The following is a 22192-nucleotide window of genomic DNA, read 5'->3' on the forward strand; positions in this document are numbered from 1 at the left end:
TCAAGTTGCAGTGGGGGAGGTTTAGGTTGGATATTAGGAAAAACTATTTCACTAGGAGGGTGGTGGAACACTGGAATGGGTTACCTAGGGAGGTGGTGGAATCTCCTTCCTTAGAGATTTTTAAGGTCAGGCTTGACAAAGCCCTGGCTGGGATGATTTAGTTGGGATTGGTCCTGCTTTGAGCAGGGGGTTGGACTAGATGACCTCCTGAGGTCCCTTCCAACTCTGATATTCTATGATTACACATTAGATGTGGAGTCTAGCTCGGATGCCAAATTCCAGAGAGCTGTTCAGCAATGCTTAGCTAGCGAGGTGCAGTATAGTTTAGTTTACACATTCCCATGCCTTGTGACACGAGGCAACGTAGCATTGCCACTGATGTCTAGCGACACATTTTTTGCTCCATTCTAGGCAATTTCCAAGACTGCGGCACTTCTCCATAGTTTTCTTATGTAGTTCATTGTCCTCTTCTTTTCCGTCTTTCATGAGGTGGTATTCAGTCAGGAGCTTCTCTAGAAATGCAGTTTTTATACACTCATACAACATGTCCAAACCACAGCATTTTCGCGAATCATTGTCACATCATTGTAGGTGTAGTTAGGACTCCTTAGACCCTTCCTGTTCAATACAGAAACCACTAGCTCGTCACCATAAGCGGTATTTGCACAGAAAGACTCAGACGAAGGAATGCTTACTTTACCTTATAGTAACTGTAATTTTCATTTTTGTTTGCATAGATCCCATTAACCACCCTCTGTCCTGCTCCTTCAGAGTACATCTCTGCTAGAAGTCTGGAGCAGTGAGAACTGAAAGGCAGCTGGGGCTAACTCAGTCCTATATACCCTTGGGTTTTGGTGGGGGAAGCATTAGGACATGCAGGGCACAGGCATGGGCCCCACAAACAGTGTTGGTCAAAAGATTTGCATCTCGTGCACACAGTTAGTGGAATCCACACAGACAAAACATCTTGAACTGTACGATACAAAGCCATTCTTCTCTTTAGTTCTTATTTTTGTCACAGTAAGTCACATTTGTTTTATTGGACTAACTTATTCTGTAGCTGTGTTGCTAGAATGAGTCAAACCACTAAAACCACCAGGCTCAAATTTTCAAAAACTGTTTTTATTTTTTTCCCCTGGATTTTATATTCAACAACTTTGGTTATTCTTTTAAAAATATAAAAAAATAAAAACAAAACAAAAAACTCCCACCCCCCAGCAAATACTGTCTTATCCCAAGAGGAGCTGTAACAGTCTCTTTCTAGTGGTTCACCTGTATCTCTTACATTTACACACAGCATAAGGGGAACTTATGTGGACTATTTAGTTTGGCTGACTAGAACTGTTATGGAGCAGTACTAACCATTCCACAGTCGACAATGCATAACTGTATTTCCAATTTAAACCCAACGTTGGCACTCCCTCTCTACTACACAAATAAAGAAGTATCTGCCTGAATGTCAGGCCTGGGCTACACTAGGGGGGGAATTCGAACTAAGATACGCAACTTCAGCTACGTGAATAGCATAGCTAAAGTCCAAGTATCTTAGTTCCACTTACCTGGCGGTCCTCATGGCGGCGCGTCGACCGCGGCGCCTCCCCCATCGACTCTGCTTACTCCGCCTGCCAAGGTGGAGTACAGGCATTGATTCGGGGATCGATTTATCGCGTCTAGATGAGACGCAATAAATCGATCCGATAGATCAATCACTACCCACCAATCCAACGGGTAGTATAGACGTACCCTGATTAAGCCTGGAGCTTCCTGGAGCAGAGGTAGAACTTTCCTATCAAATTTGAAGTGAATTGAACAAGGGGTTCCATGGCACCCTAAAAAATACTGGGTAACAAAAAACATGTGGCTACTGAGAACAGTTTACATGTAGTTGAAATGTAATGCCTGGCACTAAAGATCAGTCACTTAAACTATTTTTAAATTGTAATTTTACAATGCTCCAATAGCCCCTTGCACATAGCCCAGCACCCCTGCAGAGGTTGTCAGATTCATACTACTGCAGATCTGCCAGCCCTGCTATGAGATCCTCTGTTCAGGGAGCCCTTATGGCGCACAATTCCATTATGCACATGAGGTATGGGAGCTTTCATAGAATCAAAGAAGATTAGGGTTGGAAGAGACCCCAGGAGGTCATCTAGCCCAACCCCCTGCTCAAAGCAGGACCAACCCCAACTAAATCATCCCAACCAGGGCTTTGTCAAGCCAGGTCTTAAAAACCTGTAAGGATGGAGATTCCACTACCTCCCTAGGTAACCCATTCCAGTGCTTCACTACCCCCTTAGTGAAATAGTTTTTCCTAATATCCAATCTAGACGTCCCCCACTGCAATTTGAGACCACTGATCCTTGTTCGGTCATTTACCAGCACTGAGAACAGCCTAGCTCCATCCTCTTTGGAACCTCCCCTTCAGGTAGCTGAAAGCTGCTATCAAATCCCCCTTTACTCTCTTCTTGTGTAGACTAAATAAGCCCAGTTCCTTCAGTCTCTTCTCGGAAGTTATGTGCCCTAGCCCCTTAAACTTTTTTGTTGCCCTCCGCTGGACTCTCTCCAATTTGTCCACATCCTTTCTGTAGTAAAACTGGAAGCAATACTCCAGATGTGGCCTCACCCAGTGTCAAACAGAGGGGAATAATCACTTCCCTCGATCTGCTGGCAATGCTCCTACTAATGCAGCCCAATATGCAGTTAGCCTTCTTGGCAACAAGGGCACATTGTTGACTCATATCCAGCTTCTCATCCACTTTAATCCCCAGGTCCTTTTCTGCAGAACTGCTGCTTAGCCAGCTGATCCCCAGCCTGTAGCAGTGCATGGTGTTCTTCCATTCTAAGTGCAGGACTTTGCACTTGTCCTTGTTGAACGTCATCAGATTTCTTTTGGCCCAATCCTCCAACTTGTTTAGGTCCTTCTGGACCCTATCCCTACCCTCCAGGGTATCTACCTCTCCCCCCCCAGCTTAGTGTCATCTGCAAACTTGCTGAGGGTGCAATCCATCCCATCATTCAGATCATTAATGAAGATATTGAACAAAACCGGCCCCAGGACAGATCCCTGGGGCACTCTGCTTGATACTGGCTGCCAGCTAGGCATTGAGCCATTGATCACTACCCATTGAGCCTGACGATCTAGCAAGCTTTCTATCCACCTTATAGTCCATTCATCCAGTCCATACTTCTTTAACTTGCTGGCAAGAATACTGTGGGAGACCATGTCAAAAGCTTTGCTAAAGTCAAGGAACAACACATCCACTGCTTTTCCCTCATCCACACAGCCAGTTCTCATCATAGAAGGCAATTAAGTTAGTCAGGCATGACTTGCCCTTGGTGAATCCATGCTGACTGTTCCTGATCACTTTCCTCTCCCCTAAGTGCTTCAGAATTGTTTCCTTGAGGACCTGCTCCATGATTTTTCCAGGGACTGAGGTGAGGCTGACCGATCTGTAGTTCCCCAGATTCTCCGCCTCCCTTTTTTTAAAGATGGGCACTATATATTTGCCTTTTTCCAATTGTCCAGGACTTCCCCCGATTGCCATCCATGGGCAGCTGGTGGTAATTCTGGAAGCTCCTGCAGAGCTTTGAAAACTCGTGGCAATCTCTGCACTTGTAGAGGGAGTAAACCTTGCAGTAATGAGTTTGTGAGCACCAGTGGCTATGCCATAAACTAGGATGTAATAAAATAAGTTATGGACTATACAGGACAGAAAATGAAATTGCTGTGCTATGCAATGCATTACATACCAATCCTTTCCAACACCGACTGATTTTTCAGTTTACTTAAATGGCTATAACTTAGTGAATCTAACCCTTTGGATAGATGGCTGTAAATTCAAATGCCAATTTTAAACAACCTTAGAACATAAGAACAGTCATACTGGATCAGACCAAAGGTCCATTTAGGCCAGTGTCCTGTCTCTGACAGTGGCCAACGCCAGGTGCTCCAGAGGGAATGAACAGAACAGGCAATCAAGTGATCCATCCCCTGTTGCCCACTCCCAGCTTCTGGCAAACAGAGGCTAGGTACACCATCCTTGCCCATCCCAGCTAATAGTTATTGATAGACCTATCCTCCATGAATTTATCTAGTTCTTTTTTGAACCCTGTTATAGTCTTGGCCTTCACAACATCTCTGGCAAAGAGTTCCACAGTTTGACTCTGCATTGCGTGAAGAAATACTTCCTTTTGTTTTAAACCTAGGACTCCATTTATGAGCTTTGCCCATGTGTTTGGGAGGTCAGAATAGAGAAAGCATATACATTACAAATAATTCAATGTCCAGACTGTGTGCTATCCTTCACAGCAACTCCTGCCAACAACAGGTCCTTCTTGGAGGTGCTATTGGAGCAGATGTCACCATCTCCTCATGTGGGGAAGGGGGGGAGAAAGGGTTGAGAGGAGTCTCTTGTGATCTTGGAGTCATTTCCTTCCAATCTTCCTCCTAAGCCTCTGCCTCCTTCCTCACATTCTCTCACTCCCTTTTTGGAGGTCTACTTCACTGAGTCGTCTAATCATGGACTTAACTGGTGAAGTGGACCCTAGGTCATTTGTAGAAGCAAGAGGGACAGCAGCATCTCCTACAGAAGTGGGACCAGATTGCCCAATAAGACCAAGGTGTAAAGTCAAATGGATAAGACTGAGAAAGTGCTATGGCTCAAAGTGATGTCTGACAAAAGATGTAAGGATGTTTTGCTGGAGATCTCTGGGCAGCCCTAAAGTCTGTTGATGATTGAGGATGATGATCTGGGAGTTGTTCAACTCAGGGAATCCTTGGGGAGAGAAAAACGGGGACGGATGTCTGGAAAGGGTCTCTGCTTGATTCTGGAGAAAGAGAGAGAGAGTGAGGAGTATGTCTGTTCTAGAAGTGATGTTGACTGTTCAATGCAGTGCAGAAGAATACCAGTACTGAGAGTATAATTCTTCCTGGTGTTGGTGGCATTAGTACAGAGGACAGTGCCAGGGGGCTCAAGTGTCATTAATTTGTAACAGATTTGCAAGTACTGTTCAGGATTTCTGTATAACAGGACTGGTATAGAGGGTGGGGGCACTGGTACTGGGCTTCGATGTCTATATGTATGTAGTTCCACTTGCAGCCAGTTGAGACAAAGAATCAGCCTTCCACTAACCTCTCCAGGGCAATCAGGCCTCTGTGCTCATGGTTCAGAGGAGACAGGAGGTCCATAATTCCTCATTTCTTTCACCTCACCCATTCTGGGAAAGGAGACTAGTAGCTTGAGTTGCCCTTCAAGAGCAGCTCAGATCTGCCTTACCTCAACGGGAGCAAATAATACCAGGCTTTGGCACCAAGCTTTGTTTGGAGGACTAAGTCAGCTGAGATCCTCTCTCTGTGTTGGTGATGGTAGCCTTCTAGGTAGAGTCCCTACTAATAGGGGTGCGGAAGGAGTGGGAACTCTGGAAGGAGAGTCCCTTTATGGAATCAGAGGAGCATCTTTCTGAATCTGATGCTCTCCCCATGGATTGCTCCAGTAGGTACAACTTTAGCCATCAATGACTTTGACGCTGTCAGTTCTGGTGGAGAAGACCAACCTACAGGGCAATGGCCAAGGGCACCCAACAGTTGATGGAATAAGCCTGTCACACGACAGGGACAGCTTGCAGCCAGAGGGGTTAGCCTCAGCCATTTGGTGGAATAGCACCTTGGTGATAAGTAGTAATCATCATACAAGGGAAAGAAAATATAAAAAAATAAAGGGGCTTCCAACAGGACAGGAAAGTGTCCATAAACTAAGTAACTAAACTAGTTAATACTAATTAACATTTATTAAGTGTTTCAATTAAAGGGTGCCCAGGGGGTGGGGGGGCAGAGACCACAACGTTCTATCTCACTGCCACCGGCACCAACAGGGAATGAACAGGCAGCTGGGGCCACTCTGCTCTGTCTCATCACTGCAGGAGGGTGGATGAGCACAAGTGGGAGCCACACAGGCTATTATAATTTAAGCAAGGTCACTTCTCAAACAAGGTCATGTGCATGGTATTAAAGACAGGATTAGTATTGTAGGTAGACAGACATGTTCTTAATGGACCAGAATAAATAAGTGTTTTGGCTGGTGTACCAAAGAATAAGAATCACATAAAATTAATATAAAAACCCTATTTAAGTCCAGCTTTTTTAATCTGATTTAAAAATCACTCTTTCTAGCAGCAGCAAGTCAAAGTCTTATCACCTCTTGGCTCGTCTGTCTTTATTACCCACAATTACTAGTACCGCTTGTTACACTTCCAAAGTATAGGATTGGTAGGCTACCAAACTAGTTCAGCAACTGAAAAAGGAATAGCTGTAATCAGATGGTTATTACAAAGGGACCATCATACATTGAGAAGAATAAAAAGCATTTGTTCAAACAAAATTGTTCCCCTCTATTTGATACTGGTGAGGCCTCATCTGGAGTACTGTGTCCAGTTTTGGGCCCCACACTACAAGAAGGATGTGGAAAAATTGGAAAACGTCCAGCGGAGGGCAACAAAAATGATTAGGGGACTGGAACACATGACTTATGAGGAGAGGCTGAGGGAACTGGGATTGTTTAGTCTGAAGAGAAGAATGAGGGGGGATTTGATAGCTGCTTTCAACTACCTGAACGGGGGTTCCAAAGAGGATGGATCTAGACTGTTCTCAATGGTAGCAGATGACAGGACGAGGAGTAATGGTCTCAAGTTGCAGTGGGGGAGGTTTAGGTTGGATATTAGGAAAAACTTTTTCACTAGAAGGGTGGTGAAGCACTGGAATGGGTTCCTAGGGAGGTGATGGAATCTCCTTCCTTAGAGGTTTTTAAAGTCAGGCTTGACAAAGCCCTGGCTGGAATGATTTCGTTGGGGATTGGTCCTGCTTCGAGCAGGGGGTTGGACTAGATGACCTCCTGAGGTCCCTTCCAACCCTAATAGTCTATGATTCTATGAAAAATATTACTGGATACTCCTATTGTGTCTAACTTCACTGCAGAATAAGAATACATGGTGTGTAAAACAAAATGGAATGGTTGCCTCCTTAAAGATGTTCATTTAGCTTTCCACACTTCAATTTTTTCCAGTGATCTACAGCTCCCTTTTATACTAGATACTGGTCTTTATAAAACACCAAGGTGGATCAGAACCCCATGTCTCTTATGAAGTTGAGACACCTCATTTCTGGGACCACACTAAATATTCCAGCAAATTTTACTGAACCCAATTGTCTGGTTATGAGCACAAAAGTGCAGCTATGAGAAAGCATATTACCATAAGTTCTGTCCCTGTTTGGGTACAGTGGTCTCTATCGGAATGTCTGTAACATGCATGGATCTATGATGAGTGTTCACTCTGCCACCTGTAGCCATGTTCTTTCGCTTATCTGTAAAAGATTCACACAAAATTAAAATGCAATCTCGTTCATGGTCGCATCTGTCAACTTCTTACTTCACAAAGCTATACTGACTAGTTAAAATGGTTATATCAGACTGCTGGTGGGGTAGTAAGACAGCAAAGGAGCCAAAATTGCTCAGTAAGCCTCATCACATATTTGGCCAGGGAGACCCATAATTTGCTTTCCATAAAGAAACCAAATCAGTGAATATGCCTCTGTCAGTTACTATCCTGGTATTTACAAAGGTATCACTATGGCATTAAGGCACAGTACAAGAAATGGACATGAGAAATAACACCTCTTACAATTTTACAAAAGGCTCTTCTCAGTATATATTGATCAGATACTCCATCTAGTGCTTGGAAGTGCAAATACATTCCTTACAATGTACAAATCTCTGAGTCTTTCCTTTCCAACTGAACTCCAGTGTATAATTCCTTTGAAATAAATAACAGGTCAGTGAATGTTTATGACCAAATAGCTAATAATCTCAAGTATGTATGTATGGATGTGCATGCTATAAAAATATATTCACCAATTCCATCAGTCAGACAAAGAATCCTTGCATATATGCTTTATAGGTGAAGTATATAAGCCAAGCAATTAATGCCATTTCCCTCCCTTCCCAACCCTCAAGTGTCTCAGGGAATGCTCTCTTCCTATCGTTGTGAATTCACAATAGAATTCAGCATTTATGCTGTTCACATTGGGATATATGCCAAAAAAGGAGTTACACTTTGGTGAGAAGAGGTAACTAAGGGTATGTCTACACAGCAATATAAGCCTAGGGTTAGTTGGACTCAAGTCAGTTGACCCGTGCCAGGGAACCCGGGGCTTGAGCGTCTACGCAGCATTTTAACCCCATGTTAAGGATTTTCAGATCCATGCTCAAACCTAGGGCTCTGGCGTCCACGCTGTAATGCACAGATGCCAAGTACCCCTATCCCAGGGTGTTTGAATGCACTTCACTGTGGGAAAATGCTACTACCCACCCTGTTTCCTAACTGAGGCGCTACTTATGGGACTCAGGTGGCATAAGGAGCACATAACGGCATAATTAGTTTCTTTGGTGGCTGTCTCAGTAGAATGACTGCAAGTGGAGAAGGCTTTATACTGAACTACCATCTAACCTGAGAACTGGGCTCTTCAGCTCTAGGCTGAGTCACATTGGCAGGAAAAAGCCTGTGTGCACCTGTCTGAGAATAATTAGTACATCAACCTCCAGGACTGTCAAACTATTAAAATGAAATGTTGCAATTCTTAATTTTTAAAATAGGATGTTCAGTGAAGTTCTTTTTGTTTGATTGGCTTTTTATTTATCTGTGTCTGTTTTCAAGTTTGACATAAAATGTAGGTTTCAAAGGAAAAACACCCCTCCCCCCACAGCCTGGCTGCTGCCAGCTACAGAGAGAAGGGCTTCCCCAGGACTAGGGGTGCAGTGTGCTCCAGCACCCCATGGGGTTCCCTTAGCCCTGCCTCTACCGCACCCAGGGAGGTAGGGATAAGGGAACCCAGGAGGCTGTGGGGAAGTTTTGGGGCTGGCTCCCACTCACTGCCCTTAGAGTGCACGCTGTCCGGGCTCCTATGCACATGCAGCCCCAGGAAGGACGGGGTCACAAGAGAATGGAGCAAAGACCAAACGGCTGCCCTGTAGGGAGGGGGAGTGACCAGAGTGTTGGGGATCATCCCTCCCCGGCTGTGCTGAACTCTGCTGCTCCCCCTTCCTGCAGGGCAGCCGCTTCCTCCCCGCTCTGCTCTCTGGCCTCCCCTGAACTCCCTGTGCCTGTGTGTGCAGGGGTGCCCGGGCAACATGCTCCAAAATCTGGCTGTGCTCTTATGACCAGAAAGCAGCTCTTTGCAAAAAGCTTCTTCTGATAGGTCTCCATTGAAAACCCTGCAGGCTCCCTGGTAGTGTGCTTGCAGACCAGTGTTCAGCAGACAATGGGTTAATGCTCATCTGAGCTGCTACAGTTTGCAAAGGGAAGTGTGGTTTCCACTGCAATAGGCTGCTCCACAGATTGTTCAGACAGAGAGGACTCAGGAAGTCACCCCAAAGAACTCTGGAATACATGTAGAAGACTTCTGAGACCCGAGACAAGCTGAGGCCATGTGCACACAGGAAAGCAATAGGGCTTGGATCTTATGTCCCAGTTTAACACTGGCTTGGACCCTCCAGCCCTGCAGTGTCCTGGGACCCTAGGTTTGAGCCCTAGGTTAACACACTTGGTGAAGGGATGCAAGGAGAAGATTAGGCTTACGCTGCTATGTAGACATACCTGAAGGTACCTCTACACTGTAATAAAAAATCTGCAGCACTGAGTCTGAGCCCAGGTCTATTGACTTGGGTTTGCAGGGCATGGGCTGCAGGGCTAAAAATTGCCATGCAGACTTCCAGGCTCAGGTTGGAACCCGGGCTCTGAAACCCACCCATCTCGCAGGCTTTCAGCCAAAGCATGTACAACATGTGTTTTAGCCCCACACCTCAAGCCCCAAGAGCCCAAGTCAGCTGACCCTGGCCAGCCATAGCCATGCCGCAGGTCTTTTACTGCAGTGTAGATATACCACAGGGCTATTCTGTTATAAGAAAATCCACTTCAATGCATGGATTGCATGTCACTTGTTAGACAAAGAGTGTTAGGTGGTAGAGAGCAATGTCAGGCACAAATTCTCTACAGCAGACTTCAGGTGTTACATGTAATCTTTAAGAAGAGCAAACCATCCAATTAATTGAGGACCTCTTTGAAGACATAACACATGCATTCTAGTAGTTTCCCAGGGAAATGAATTAGTGAACATTTAAGGGAGGGAAGAGTCCATGGAATAGCTATCCTCATTTGTGGAGGACTAGAGGAAACTGACAGAATTGTTCTGCACAACTGCCCCTCCAGCCAAGCACTGCTGTTAGAGGAATAAGCCACTTCCACAGCAAACCCAGCATCTACCAACCCATAAACAAGGAAGTGCTGAATGACTGAAATTCAGTTGAAGTTGGCAGGATACTTGATTCCCAGTGAAATGGAAGCACCTTCATTTCAGTGTTGCCCTCCCATCTCCTTTTACACCATCACTGGTGTAGATGATACCATCTCTGATTAGCCTGAAGGCAAATGGCAGCACTCTCTCCACCTTCACGTCAGGGAACCAGACCCCCTGAAGTAGCCACCTCTGTACAGTGGCTGCCACTACGCAATGGCCAGTCCAACTGTGGCTATTTTAAGGAGTCCCAAATACTTACCTTCAAGCTATCAAAAGGAGCCGAGAGGGGTATAGGCCAGGGGTGGCAAAGCAAAGCCACATGCAGCTCTTTTACAGCATGAGTGCAGCTTGCAGAGGTCTCCCCTGCAACAGGCTTGGTGGTGGTGGGTGGGGGGGGGGGGGAGCTCTGGGCTTCTGCCTTGTAGAAGGGTGGTCGATCTTGAACTTCTGCCCATCGGGAGGGGGTTCTTGGGGATTCAGTCCTGTGTGGGACACCTGCCAGGGCTCGCGGTTTCAGCCCCACTCTTGCTGAAGCCCTGAGCCCCAGCAGGCACGCCCTACCAGGCTGAAGCCCTGAGCCCCGGCAGGCGTGCCTGGCTCTCGAGCTTCTGAAGATTACCACACGCGCCTCGGAGGGTCAGTAAGTTTGGCCACCCTCGGTACAGGCAATTGTGTAGGGAGACCTGAAGCAGTAGCCCCAGGTTCTCTTCGGTTAGGACAATTGCAGGAAAGGCTCTATGACTACAGGGCCCAAAACACTTGTTTTTGGTTTCATTTAGAATCTTGGCAGTTGCAGACCACTTCTATCTTGTTTCTTTTCTGTTAGAGTGCTTTTATGTAGCAGGTTACTTACCACACAGTCTATGTGGTTCTGAGAGATATGTTGTAGTCAGCATGGATCTCACTGTATGTGCACATGCACCGCATATGCCCTGTGCTGCCTCAAACTCCTGTACGAGGCAAGGGTGACTGTGGCCCTTTTTCAGTTCCCTTGCAATTCAAAGCCCATGCTCCTGTGGACTCTGAAAAGAGTGGCTGGAGGTCAGGTTGTGGGATCCACACTAACTGTTTTTTTGAAATGTTGTATTGTAGGATAACCAATCATTCTTTGATAATACATTAATGAGAATCCCACTGTAGGTGACTGGCAAGAAGAACAATGGTGGGAATGAGGCATGCCTACAGCATTAGAAAAACGAAGATTGCAGTACTGCCCTGTCAACCGTGGCATCAGACCAACCAGCAACGTCAAGAATGAAATGTGTAACAAGTCAGTGGGTTATGTACTTCAGCTGCTATTTTTGCAAATCTCAGAGACTGGTATGTCTCTAAAGCAGACTGAAGTACTCCATGAGAGCACAGGCAGCATTTGTTGACATTTGGAGGGAAGAGGTTCAGTGATTACAAGTGGAGATAATCTAAGTGGATCATGCACGGTCTCTGTGAGGAGATGATTGGACCTTTCAATGTGTCATTAAAGCCACAAAGACAAAAAGAAAGCATAAAAGGTTTGGTCCTGCTAAAGTAATATAGAGCAAGGCTCTGAAAACCACCCGAAGTATATAGCTTCTTCTCTCTGCATGTTGCATGGGGCTCTGGGAAGAAGACTGGTAGATTAATCAATTGATTTAGATTAAACACTTGATACCACCTTAAGGATGAGCTTAAGATGCAGTCTTAAAACCACCTTGTTCCTGTGAAAGGATTTTACGGAGGACCAGCCATTAGGGCATGGAACTCATTGACCCACGCTGAAGTGATGGCAACAAGTAGTCCACCTTAATGGGAAGATGATGTATCTAACAGTCTGGTAATGACTCAAACAGAGGCTCCATAAGTTTCAGGAGAACAATGTTGAAATGCCACATAGGAGTAGAGTTTCTGACAGGTGGGTAAGTACGCAGGAAGCCTGTGAGGAGTCTCGGTACGGTCTGATGTACGAAGAGCAAGTCTGACCATACCGGAGTCTACATGCAGTGTTGCTGTAGCTGTGTCAGTCCCAGGATATTAGAGACACAGGATGGGTGAGGTATTGTGGTATGACACATCATTACTGCTGCAAGGTGGACTTGGAGAGAATTAAATGCCAATCGACTATTTCAAGTGCAGCATATCGTGGAGGATCTTTGGTACTGGAGCCTCAACGGGGTCTAGATTATATTGGATTTCCAAATGGAAACAATTGTCCATATGGGCAAAGTATGTCTTCCTAGTAGATGGCTTCCTGCTCTGTAGGAGGATTTCTTGAACCTGTTGAGAAGTCTGTCATGCTAAGCCAGCCAACAACTAAACAGTCAGGTGCACTCAGACCTGTAGTCCTTGGAATATCTGACAGTGGAGCTGGGATCTCACATCCAGGCAGACAGAGACAGAGAGGAGGCAGAATGGAAGTGTGAATGAGGTCTGATGCCAAAATAGCCTCTACCAATAAAGAGCTATTTATGATCAGCATGGTCTTGTCCCACCAGATGATAGCCTGGGGACCAGGGTAATTGGGGGAAAAGCTATATAGGAGGCCTGGACTCCACTGGAGCAGGAAGGCATCTGGTGAACAGCCCAGGCTCATGCATTCTCTGGAACAGAAGTTTGGGCACGAAAGTGCTTTCATGGACCGTGACCTACCGCAGGACACTAAGATCCAGGTCTATAAGACAATGGTTATTCCTATACTCCTTTATGGATGCCTTATTGACCGCACCTCAAGAGTCTGGAGAGGTACCACCAACAATGCCTCTGGAAGATCCTTTGTGTCCAGTGTAAAGATTGCTGCACTAACACCAGCATCCTCAGTGAAGCCAATGGTGGGGGTGGGGGAAAAGCTCAGTGGTTTGAGCATTGGCCTGCTAAAACCAGGGTTGTCAGTTCAATCCTTGAGGGGGCCATTTAAGGGTCTGGGGCAAAAACTGGGGATTGGTCCTGCTTTGAGCAAGGGGTTGGACTAGATAACCTCTTGAGGTTCCTTCCAACTCTGACATTCTATGATTCAATGTCACCAGCATTGAAGCAATGATCCTAATGCACCAACTCCGCTGGGCTGGACATTGTGTACAGATGCCAAATCTTGCCTCCCAAAACAAGTCCTCTACTCTCAGCTCACCCATGGTCAGAGATCCTGTGGTGGTCAGAGGAAACGCTACAAAGACATAATGAAAGCATCTCTCAAGAAAACTGATGTGGACATCACAAGCTGGGAGCAGCAAGCCACCAACTGACCCCAATTGGGCTACATCCTCCATCGGGCAGTGGCCCACTTTGAGAAGCGCCTTGCTCTCAAAAGCTGAAAAGAGAGAAGGAAGGAAAAAGAGAACTTTCTCCCAGCAGGCAGCGGGCCTGCCAGGAAATGTCTGTACCTACTGCAGGCAGATCTGTGGTTCCAGGATTGGACTCCTGAGTCATCTCAGGACCCATACATAAATCCGTGGTAGAGATCATCCTCGAATGGCGGGATCATTGCCGATGATGACACTGCAATTAAACACCTGTAGCTGGCCCATGTCAGCTGATTCAGGCTTTCAGGGCTCTGGATGCAGGGCTACAAAAAACTGCAGTGGAGGTGTTCAGGCTTAGGCTGGAGCCTGGGCTGTGAGACTCTGAGGGAGAAGGTCCCATAGTCCAGCTCCAGCCCAAGCCTGAATACATACACCACAGTTTCACAGCCCTGCAGTCTGAGTCAGCTGACACGGGCCAGCTACGGGTGTTTAACTGCACTGTAGACAGACACCTGACAAGTAAGCTCTCCCTGAGAGAGAGTTCATAGGCACTCTGATCAATAATCATCTGCATGGCTGTTACAGGCTATTTCTTGTAGTTCACAAGGAGTTCTAATTGGGAGAGCAGGGAAAATATGTATTCCAGAGCTATTAACATCTCCTGCTGCAACCTATCCCTGATCAGCCAATCATCTCAGTATAGGTAGACATGGATTCCCTTGCTCCCTAAGAGTTCTGCCACCTCCACCAGGGATTTTGTGAACACTGTTGTGGAGAGTCCAAAGGGCAATACCCTGGATTGGTAACGGTTGGGTTCCACTCGGAATCTTGGGTACTTCCCATGGCCCAGATAGAGAGCAGTATAGAAGTATGCAGATGCATCATGCAAGTAGAGAGCCATGAACCAGCCGTGAGCATAAACATATGGAATGACAGAGGCAAGAGTTGTCATCCTGAAATGGCATATGTATTCGTTGAGTCTTCTCAGGTCTAGGACAGAACAAAGACCCCTTTTCTTCTTCAGGATAAGGAAATACTGGGAGCAGAAGCCCCTTCCCCTGAAATCTGGTGGCAGCTCCTCAGCCTCCTAGACGATGCAGCAAGACCACTTCTGCCTCTAGCACCAATTTGTACAATGTTATGGCAGATCACCCGTGGTGGAATGGGGTGAGATGGCTTCTGTAAGTCATGCTCTCTGAAATAGATCTGGTGAGGCTCCTGACAATCCTGTCAAATTTGCTGACATGACAGAGGAGCAAGATACATTGCCAAGGAAGGAGGAGTCGGGCGATTCCTGTCATACTTTAGCTTTTTATTGGCATGGCACTCAGGCTGCTTGGAATGACAGCAAGGTGTTTGTTGTCTTGACTGGGACTGAGGATGGTACAGCATGAGGCTGGGGTGACAGTCCCCAGGGAGCCTTTGAGTCTTCAAAAGAGCCTGAAGAGCTGTCTGTTTGCTCCCTAAATTCCATGCTTTCAAAGGGCTAGTCCCCAATCATACCCTGTACCTCTCAAAGAATGCCCAATACTTGTAGTCAGGATGTTCTGTGCATTGTCACTGCCATGGCCATAGATCTGACAATAGTGTTGGAAGTGTCAATTGCCACCAACTGGCCTACCTTTTTTACTTCCCTGGGTGCCTTCCTGTTGTCACACAGGAGTTTCAAGAGAAAGGGCATCACTATCACAGCTCAAAAAGTAATTTGCTTCTTGCAGTTGCAGAAAAGCAGAGTAGTAAATAGATAGAGCCTTTTTGGGGTCCGTGTGTTTAGGGGCATTCTGTTTTGCTATAGATTTTTCCTCTACCTTTGAGACAGATAAGGAGCCCTGGTTAGGGCGGGCAAAGAAGTATTCAAACCCTGTCTGAGGGATTGGGTACTGCTTCTCTACCCATTTTACAGTGGGTGTTATTGTGGCAGGCACCTGCCACAGGGCCTTAGCCTGGTCATTAATAAGGAGGGCGACTGGCTGGACTGAGAGTTGTCAAAATATCAGCTTATACTTTTTCAATATGATCAGCGTCTGTCTCTCCAGGATCTAAGTAATTTTCATAGGAGCTCTTGGAATTACTTCAAGTAATCAGAAAAGGAATGCTTGTTTCACCTTAGACTAACAAATTTATTTGAGCATAAGCTTTCATGAGCTGCAGGTCACAGATGCATACATCCGATGAAGTGAGCTGTAGCTCACAAAAGCTTATGCTCAAATAAATTGGTTAGTCTAAGGTGCCACAAGTACTCCTTTTCTTTTTGCGGATACAGGCTAACACGGCTGCTACTCTGAAACTTGAAGTAATCAGGTTCTAGTATCGGTGTTGAGGATATCACTTCACCAGGTGATGAAGATGAGATGTCTTTTGGTGAGAAGACACTGAGCTCTTCCTAGTGTCTCTGCTTGTATGTTCACAGCAGTCCCTCTCATAGCTGCACTTTGGTACCAGAGATGCTGATAGTGTCTGTGGTGCTGGTTAAGTCTGTGGCGCTGGTTGAGTCTACTTTGGTGAGGAGGCCAGTCTTTTTTCTGTGCCATTTTCTCTGTACTGGTCTTTGGGGTCCCTTGTCTGCTACTAAGAACCTGGAGCTCTTCTCAGAATCCGAAGAGATCTTCATAAATTGCTCCAGAAAATGAAGCTTCAACCACGCTTCTCACGACTTACGTGTTCTTGTGGCAAATTAAAGGCACACCAAACATCTGCTCAGTATTTGGGACTCTTGCTCCCTCACTCCCCCACATCTGTTTTTCAACAGATTCAGTGCACTCCAGGATAGGCAAGGCTTGAAGCATGAAGGTTTTGAATCCAGCATGCTCAGAAGCCCTGGGCGGGGGAGTGTCTGACCATGACTATTCAGTCAAGATTAGTCACTATCATTCTCAGCATCTGTCGTCAGTGGATCAGAAAAGTGATGAAGGTTTTATGAAGAGTTTGAGAAAATTTAACCAAAGCCAAGAATTAGTGGGTTGGACACATGCCAGATTCCATCTGACTGCCACAAGAGTTAAGAGGGAACTGAAGACAGATCATGGCTCCCCCTTAGATGGGAGAATAAGGAGCACGAGGTACAAGCACAACCCTTGACAATTCTATTCAAAAGACTCCAATCTCACACACGAGACTCATGCACATCTACAGTGGGATCCACACTGACACCTCTTGAAGAACAGCACCTAGGCTGATCTGTTACATGGTCATCCATTTGCCGATCCATCCCCAACCCCAGCTAGTAACAAAGAGGATACATTAGTGACAAAAGAGGATACGCAAGAGAAGTTGGCTGATCTTACCCATTGGGTAGTAATCATCATCATCATCTACCACTTCCTCCTTCTTCTGGCGGTGACGGATGAATCTGTAGTCTATACTGTCATGTACCCAGCCCTTCTCAATGAACAAGCCAGGAACCTCATCTGAAAACAGCCAGTACCTGTAAAGAGCATAGACTTCACTGCAGGAACCACAGGAGGACAAGAGTTGCATGGAAAAAATACATATACATACACACGAGAAGAGAGAACACAAGTATGCAGGCATTTAAAATATGTGCATGCATCTATATCTTCAGCAGAAGTGCAGCATGAGCAAGAAGAAGAAACTATCCTACAGTTCTTTCGAAGTCTACCATACACCAAGTCTGAATGAGAGAAGGATAATAATGGTAACTACTATAGCCAGCAGTTTGATAATGTTAGCCAACTGTTTCAACTACTGGGTCAGGCCACAAAGCTAATCAGGAGACGAAGCAATTGAAATTGTATTACAATCTAAAGCAAAGAAAACTCTTGCTCCCTCACTCCCCCGCATACTCTTACTTTTCAAGGTGAAGCACTTCCTGTCAGCATCTCAAAAACCCAAATCAATTACATAGGGTTATCACTGACATTTTTTACTCTTAGTTTATTGTAAGCATGGGGCAAGATATCGTCAGAAAAGTTTTTGATTTAGAATAAAGGGTACCAGCCTGAGTAGACTGAAAAGTACTAGATTAGACTGAGAGTCATGCATCCCTCCTGCAGAGATGTAGGTCCCCCAGACTACAGCAGTCTGGAGATGGTCTCATCTCTATTTTAGCTTTACAGTAGGCCGCCCCTGAAGTTCTCGATGCACAGTAATGCACTGCATACTGGTACAAAAGATCTCAAATACATGAAATATTCATTTGTAACATTCTATTCCAACAGAAAGGAGGTGATCACCTAACAGGACCGTTAGCAGTACAAGCGACACAGATAGCACAGGGAAGCTTTACGGTTAGCTCTTCTACCTGTTGTGGTTACGGTCAGTTCCTATTGGCGTTCTGCGCATCACCAGCTTAGCTTTGGCAATCCCATCTTGGAAAGCCTTTTCAGCAGCAGCTTTATGCTTCCGGATTCTCTCCTCCTCTGCTTCTTTCTCCAGTTTTACTGCAGGGATTACCAGACACATTAAAAGAAAACTACTGTAACCAGATTCACCACATATTGCAATAGGCTATTTTCTATTTTGCTGATTAGTCAGGTGAAGAAAGAAGATTAATTTACTGGTAACTTCTGTTAATGCATTTCCAAAGTAAATTAAACTAATGCACACAAAGGCACTCAGTGTGCAATGGGAGTGTCCACATGGGGACTTATTGCAGAGTAGCTTGTGAACATTAACTAGTATGCACCAATTACTACGGACTCCCTCCACCGCCCCCCCATGTGAAAAAACCCTAGAGTTTCTCCCAATTCAGACCACACAACTGCCCAAGGGTCCAGCATCTGAAGAATCCCAAACCTCAAGCTCAAATGCTGCTAATTTCAGTTTGAGAGATTCCCACAAGAATGCAGAACAAAGCCAAAGCAGGAGGATGAGCTGGCCCAAGGCAAAGAGAAGGACTTTAATATTACTGGTATTTTATTTTCTGTTCTCCTGTTCCTCAGCATGGCCTTATGCATCTTCTTCACTTTGACTAGTTGCTTCAACTCAGGTCCTCACCTTAAAGGACCCTTTCTAAAGCCTGCCTACCAAATGGACAATTGTAGATTGGAAGCCACGCCACACTTAGCCACATGGGTTTCCAAGCGCAGCTGTTCTGCTCTGACTACAGGAGGGACAAGCACATGCTCTAGTAACTCAGATTCCCACATATTCTGCCATGTCAGCAGAAGAACTCAAAAAGAGCAAGCCTAGGTTACCTGTCAGGACAAAAATCTTGGCATCCTAGTAGCTCCCACATCCCCTGGGATGTCCACAAACAGAATGAAATAGTGAAAGGTGGCAGGATTCCTGCAGATGAATGGTATGTCTACACTACAACTGGAAGGGCAATTACAGCTCAGGCAGACATACCTATGTTATCTTTAATCTAGCTAGTACAGCCAAAAAGAGCAGTGAAGATACAGCCCACACTGAAGCCTGTGTTGCTGCACAAGCCCACCCAGAACCAAGAGCACACACTCCTATTGCTAGCCCATGCCAGGGCCCATGCTGCTGTGTCTTCACAGCTTTTTAAGAAATACTAGCTACACTAAGGCTAGCATGGGTATGCTTACCCTAGCTGCAGTCACATCTCCCATTGCAGTGTAAACATACCCAAGAGCTTTACTTCGACATTTCATCTCATGATCAGGATAAATAACCAACTTCTGCCAAGAAGGCAAAGAACTGAGATCAGAGGGCTTTAAGCTTTTTTGAGGGGCTCAGGGTACTTTACAGATGTCTCCTGCATCTTTACCTGCCTCTGAAGAACAGGTCTACCTCACTATGTAAAAGATGCATTGAGAAGAAGTGAACAAAAATTAATCTGTCTAAAGTCAGGCTGAAATCCAGACCCCAAAGACAAAGTTTATTATAATCCTTGACCAAAAATCTAAGTAAGTAGATTCAGAACTTAAATACTAGAGCTCAAATCCTTGAGAAAATGGAACCAACAAAATACTGAAGCCAACCTGGGGAATTCTGATCACAATGGGAGATAGGCAACAAGACAATGTGGGACAACAACCCTCCTCCAAAACATACAGGAGGCACCTTCCCCATATATTGCTAACAGCTAGAAGTGCTCCTCGCATCACTATGTTGGCTACAGTCCTCGTTCCCCATGCCTTCTTTTGAAGCCTAGGACTGAAGCCTCATTCTCTGTATACTTACCACTTGTATAGCTGCCAGAACTTCACAACAGCCTTTTTACAGGCAGTGGAGAGTAGGACTTAAAAGATCAACAACCTACATTTGGGCTGCAGACAGAATACAGAATAGCCAACAGCTAGCTGAGGACTACAAGAACAGTGCATGCTCAGAGCACCTTCTTACAGGGACAGTTCTCAAGAAGGCCTTTTAAAGAGAGTGATTAAAACACTACTAAGCAATTTGTTGGTTCTGGTTTCTACTGCATACCAGCAAGTTTCCAGTTTCAAATGTGGGAGCCTTCACTGGGGAGGCTTGCACCTGGGCTAGAAAGGTTGTCAGCTTTGACACTTGCTAATTTCTTAACAGCATATCCTCTTCCCCACTACATCCCATTTACCATCATACCTCCCAGAGCCCACTAGTTACTTGAACAAGCTTTGTACTGAGTCAGCATATACTTCTAAAGCACTACTTTTGGCTCCTAACTGCTGATATGATACCAGATTCGGAGCACTGATTTGGTTTGACCCCTACCATGGTTTGAAAACTCCATTCACCATTGACAAGCAAGAAGTTTGTCATGGCTAGTTTGTCAGAACCCACACCACCAATTTCTACTGAATTTAAGCTCAAAAAATTACACTTCCAGCCCTTAAGATTCCAAAGAAAACCTCCAAATGGCACCTGAACATACAATGAATGCAATTTGTTCCTGAGCCTGCAGACAGCTCCAGTGCCTCTGTCCCTGCTCAGAGCTTTCCCAACCAACACAGTGCAACTGACCATTCTGATCAGTTTCATTGCTGCTACCCAGAACCACATGGGCCTTAGTGACACCAAAATGAGTCATCAATTTAATCTTTTGCTGTTTGGGAAAGCTGAGAAAGGCATATTTTGAAGGAAGAATCTCTCATTGCTGCTGCCAGAATGCTCTGTGGGGTAAGGGGGAGAAACAGATTTGGTGGGGAGATGAAGCTCTCTCCCTTCTAGTAGTCAGATGAAGACAGGAAAGGCAGCAAAGTTTATGAGGTGCCTATCAGTCAGATGTTAATAAAAAGATGGAGCCCATACAGGGGTGCTGTCCCCAAGAATCCCAGCAGCTCTGGTGGGTGCTGGACTTCTCACTAAAGTATTGCTCAGGAAGCTAATTGGTGGGCATCCAACTCATTCTCCATATCAAGGTATGACTGGTAGGTTCTGCCTTCTGGCCTGTACATGCCTGGGAAGTTTGAGTCCTGTCACTTCTTATGTCTGACTGATTAGAAAGGACAGGGAATGTCCTATATGATGGGAAGAGCAGTTTCTGCACTTTGAGGTCTTGAAGATTTCTGTCACTTTCCTCAAAGCATAGAAACTCATTTTTAAAGAAGTCAGATCAGATTGCAAGGATTCTGTCCTGTTGGTAACTCCCTCCAATCACAACACAGCAATGCAAGTTGTATAATAGTACTTAATTTCCCTATTCTCTGAAAAATGTTACCTCCAATGCCTAGTTGGGCCATTTAAATTAGAATGCAAACAGCAAAGTCATTTGTAGGTAACATCTATGGCATCCTTCACGATACCTCAGCACTTTACAAATGATAAAAAGAGTAAAGCTTAACACAGTTATGAGATAGGGAATATATTATTCCCATTTTAATGATTGAGAAACAAAGACTACTACTTGTGGCAGAGCTAAGAACAGAACTTGGATCTATTGACTTCCATTCATGTGCCACATTCCTCCTCCTTTTAAGCTGAGTTTTCTCATCTGAAGTGCATGATTATCCAAGATATCTTTTCATGCTCAAATAACTCACACACTGCTCAGTTTATAACTGGATTTTCAGATTAAGAGCTAATAATGAACACGAAATTTTACATAGGGGGCGAAAATGTTCCTACTCAAAAACAGATGGATATACCAAGCAACAGAAACACTTGTCTTCCAGTGTGACTGTTTTTGGTAAGAACAACTTTCACTTTAAATGCAACATCCACAAAACAAACAGGTTTTCTTTCCTGTTTGAAGCCACATAGCATAAAGATGGCTCCTGGTTGACAGCTTCCTCACAAAGTAGGTTTTGAACCAGTCAGCAAGGAATAGGAGCCTCATGCCCTCTCCTCTAATTATAGATGTTGACACTAAAACTGACAACCATGGCAAAAACTGGGGTGACAGAAGCCACCACCCTGTTTTTTGTTTTACAAATTTTTAGTGATAAGTCAGCAGCAACAGGACTGACAAAAAGCTGGATGCAGAGTAGAGCACTTCACAAAGGTGAGAGGCTGCAAGACAAGTAGACAGCAAGGACAGTGAAGTTGTCAAAGATGATGCAGAAGGAGGCTACTTCTGAGGAAAGTTGAGTTCAGTTACCAAGCGACAGTTTCAGAGAGTGGTGAGACAACCAAAAGATGACATCAAAGTGGTTGTTGAAGAATGGGGAGCGGAGCAGCAGGCTTAGCATTAGCAGAGGTAGCAGCAGAAGCCATAGGACCAGAAGGGGTCTCCTATGGGGACAGCATAGAACCTCAAGGGATGGCAACAGATCTGGACAGGGCCTTA

At 45.3% G+C, this 22192-nt stretch overlaps 1 protein-coding gene across 2 annotated transcripts in view; it reads right to left on the minus strand.

Annotated features, from left to right (window-relative positions):
- Positions 1 to 22192, minus strand: part of BAZ1B (bromodomain adjacent to zinc finger domain 1B) — an 89838-nt gene that overhangs the window by 27212 nt on the left and 40434 nt on the right. For both annotated transcript variants that reach the window (XM_084650708.1, XM_084650707.1), the window contains 3 exons: positions 17816 to 17954; positions 16839 to 16978; positions 7246 to 7357 (listed from right to left, as the gene is read on the minus strand). In XM_084650708.1, coding sequence (XP_084506834.1) covers positions 7246 to 7357; positions 16839 to 16978; positions 17816 to 17954 — 391 coding nt within the window. The remainder of the gene's footprint in view (positions 1 to 7245; positions 7358 to 16838; positions 16979 to 17815; positions 17955 to 22192) is intronic.

The sequence above is a fragment of the Lepidochelys olivacea genome, assembly GCF_965140295.1.
Source record: "Lepidochelys olivacea isolate rLepOli2 genome assembly, chromosome: 17".
Lineage (NCBI taxonomy): Eukaryota > Metazoa > Chordata > Testudines > Cheloniidae > Lepidochelys > Lepidochelys olivacea.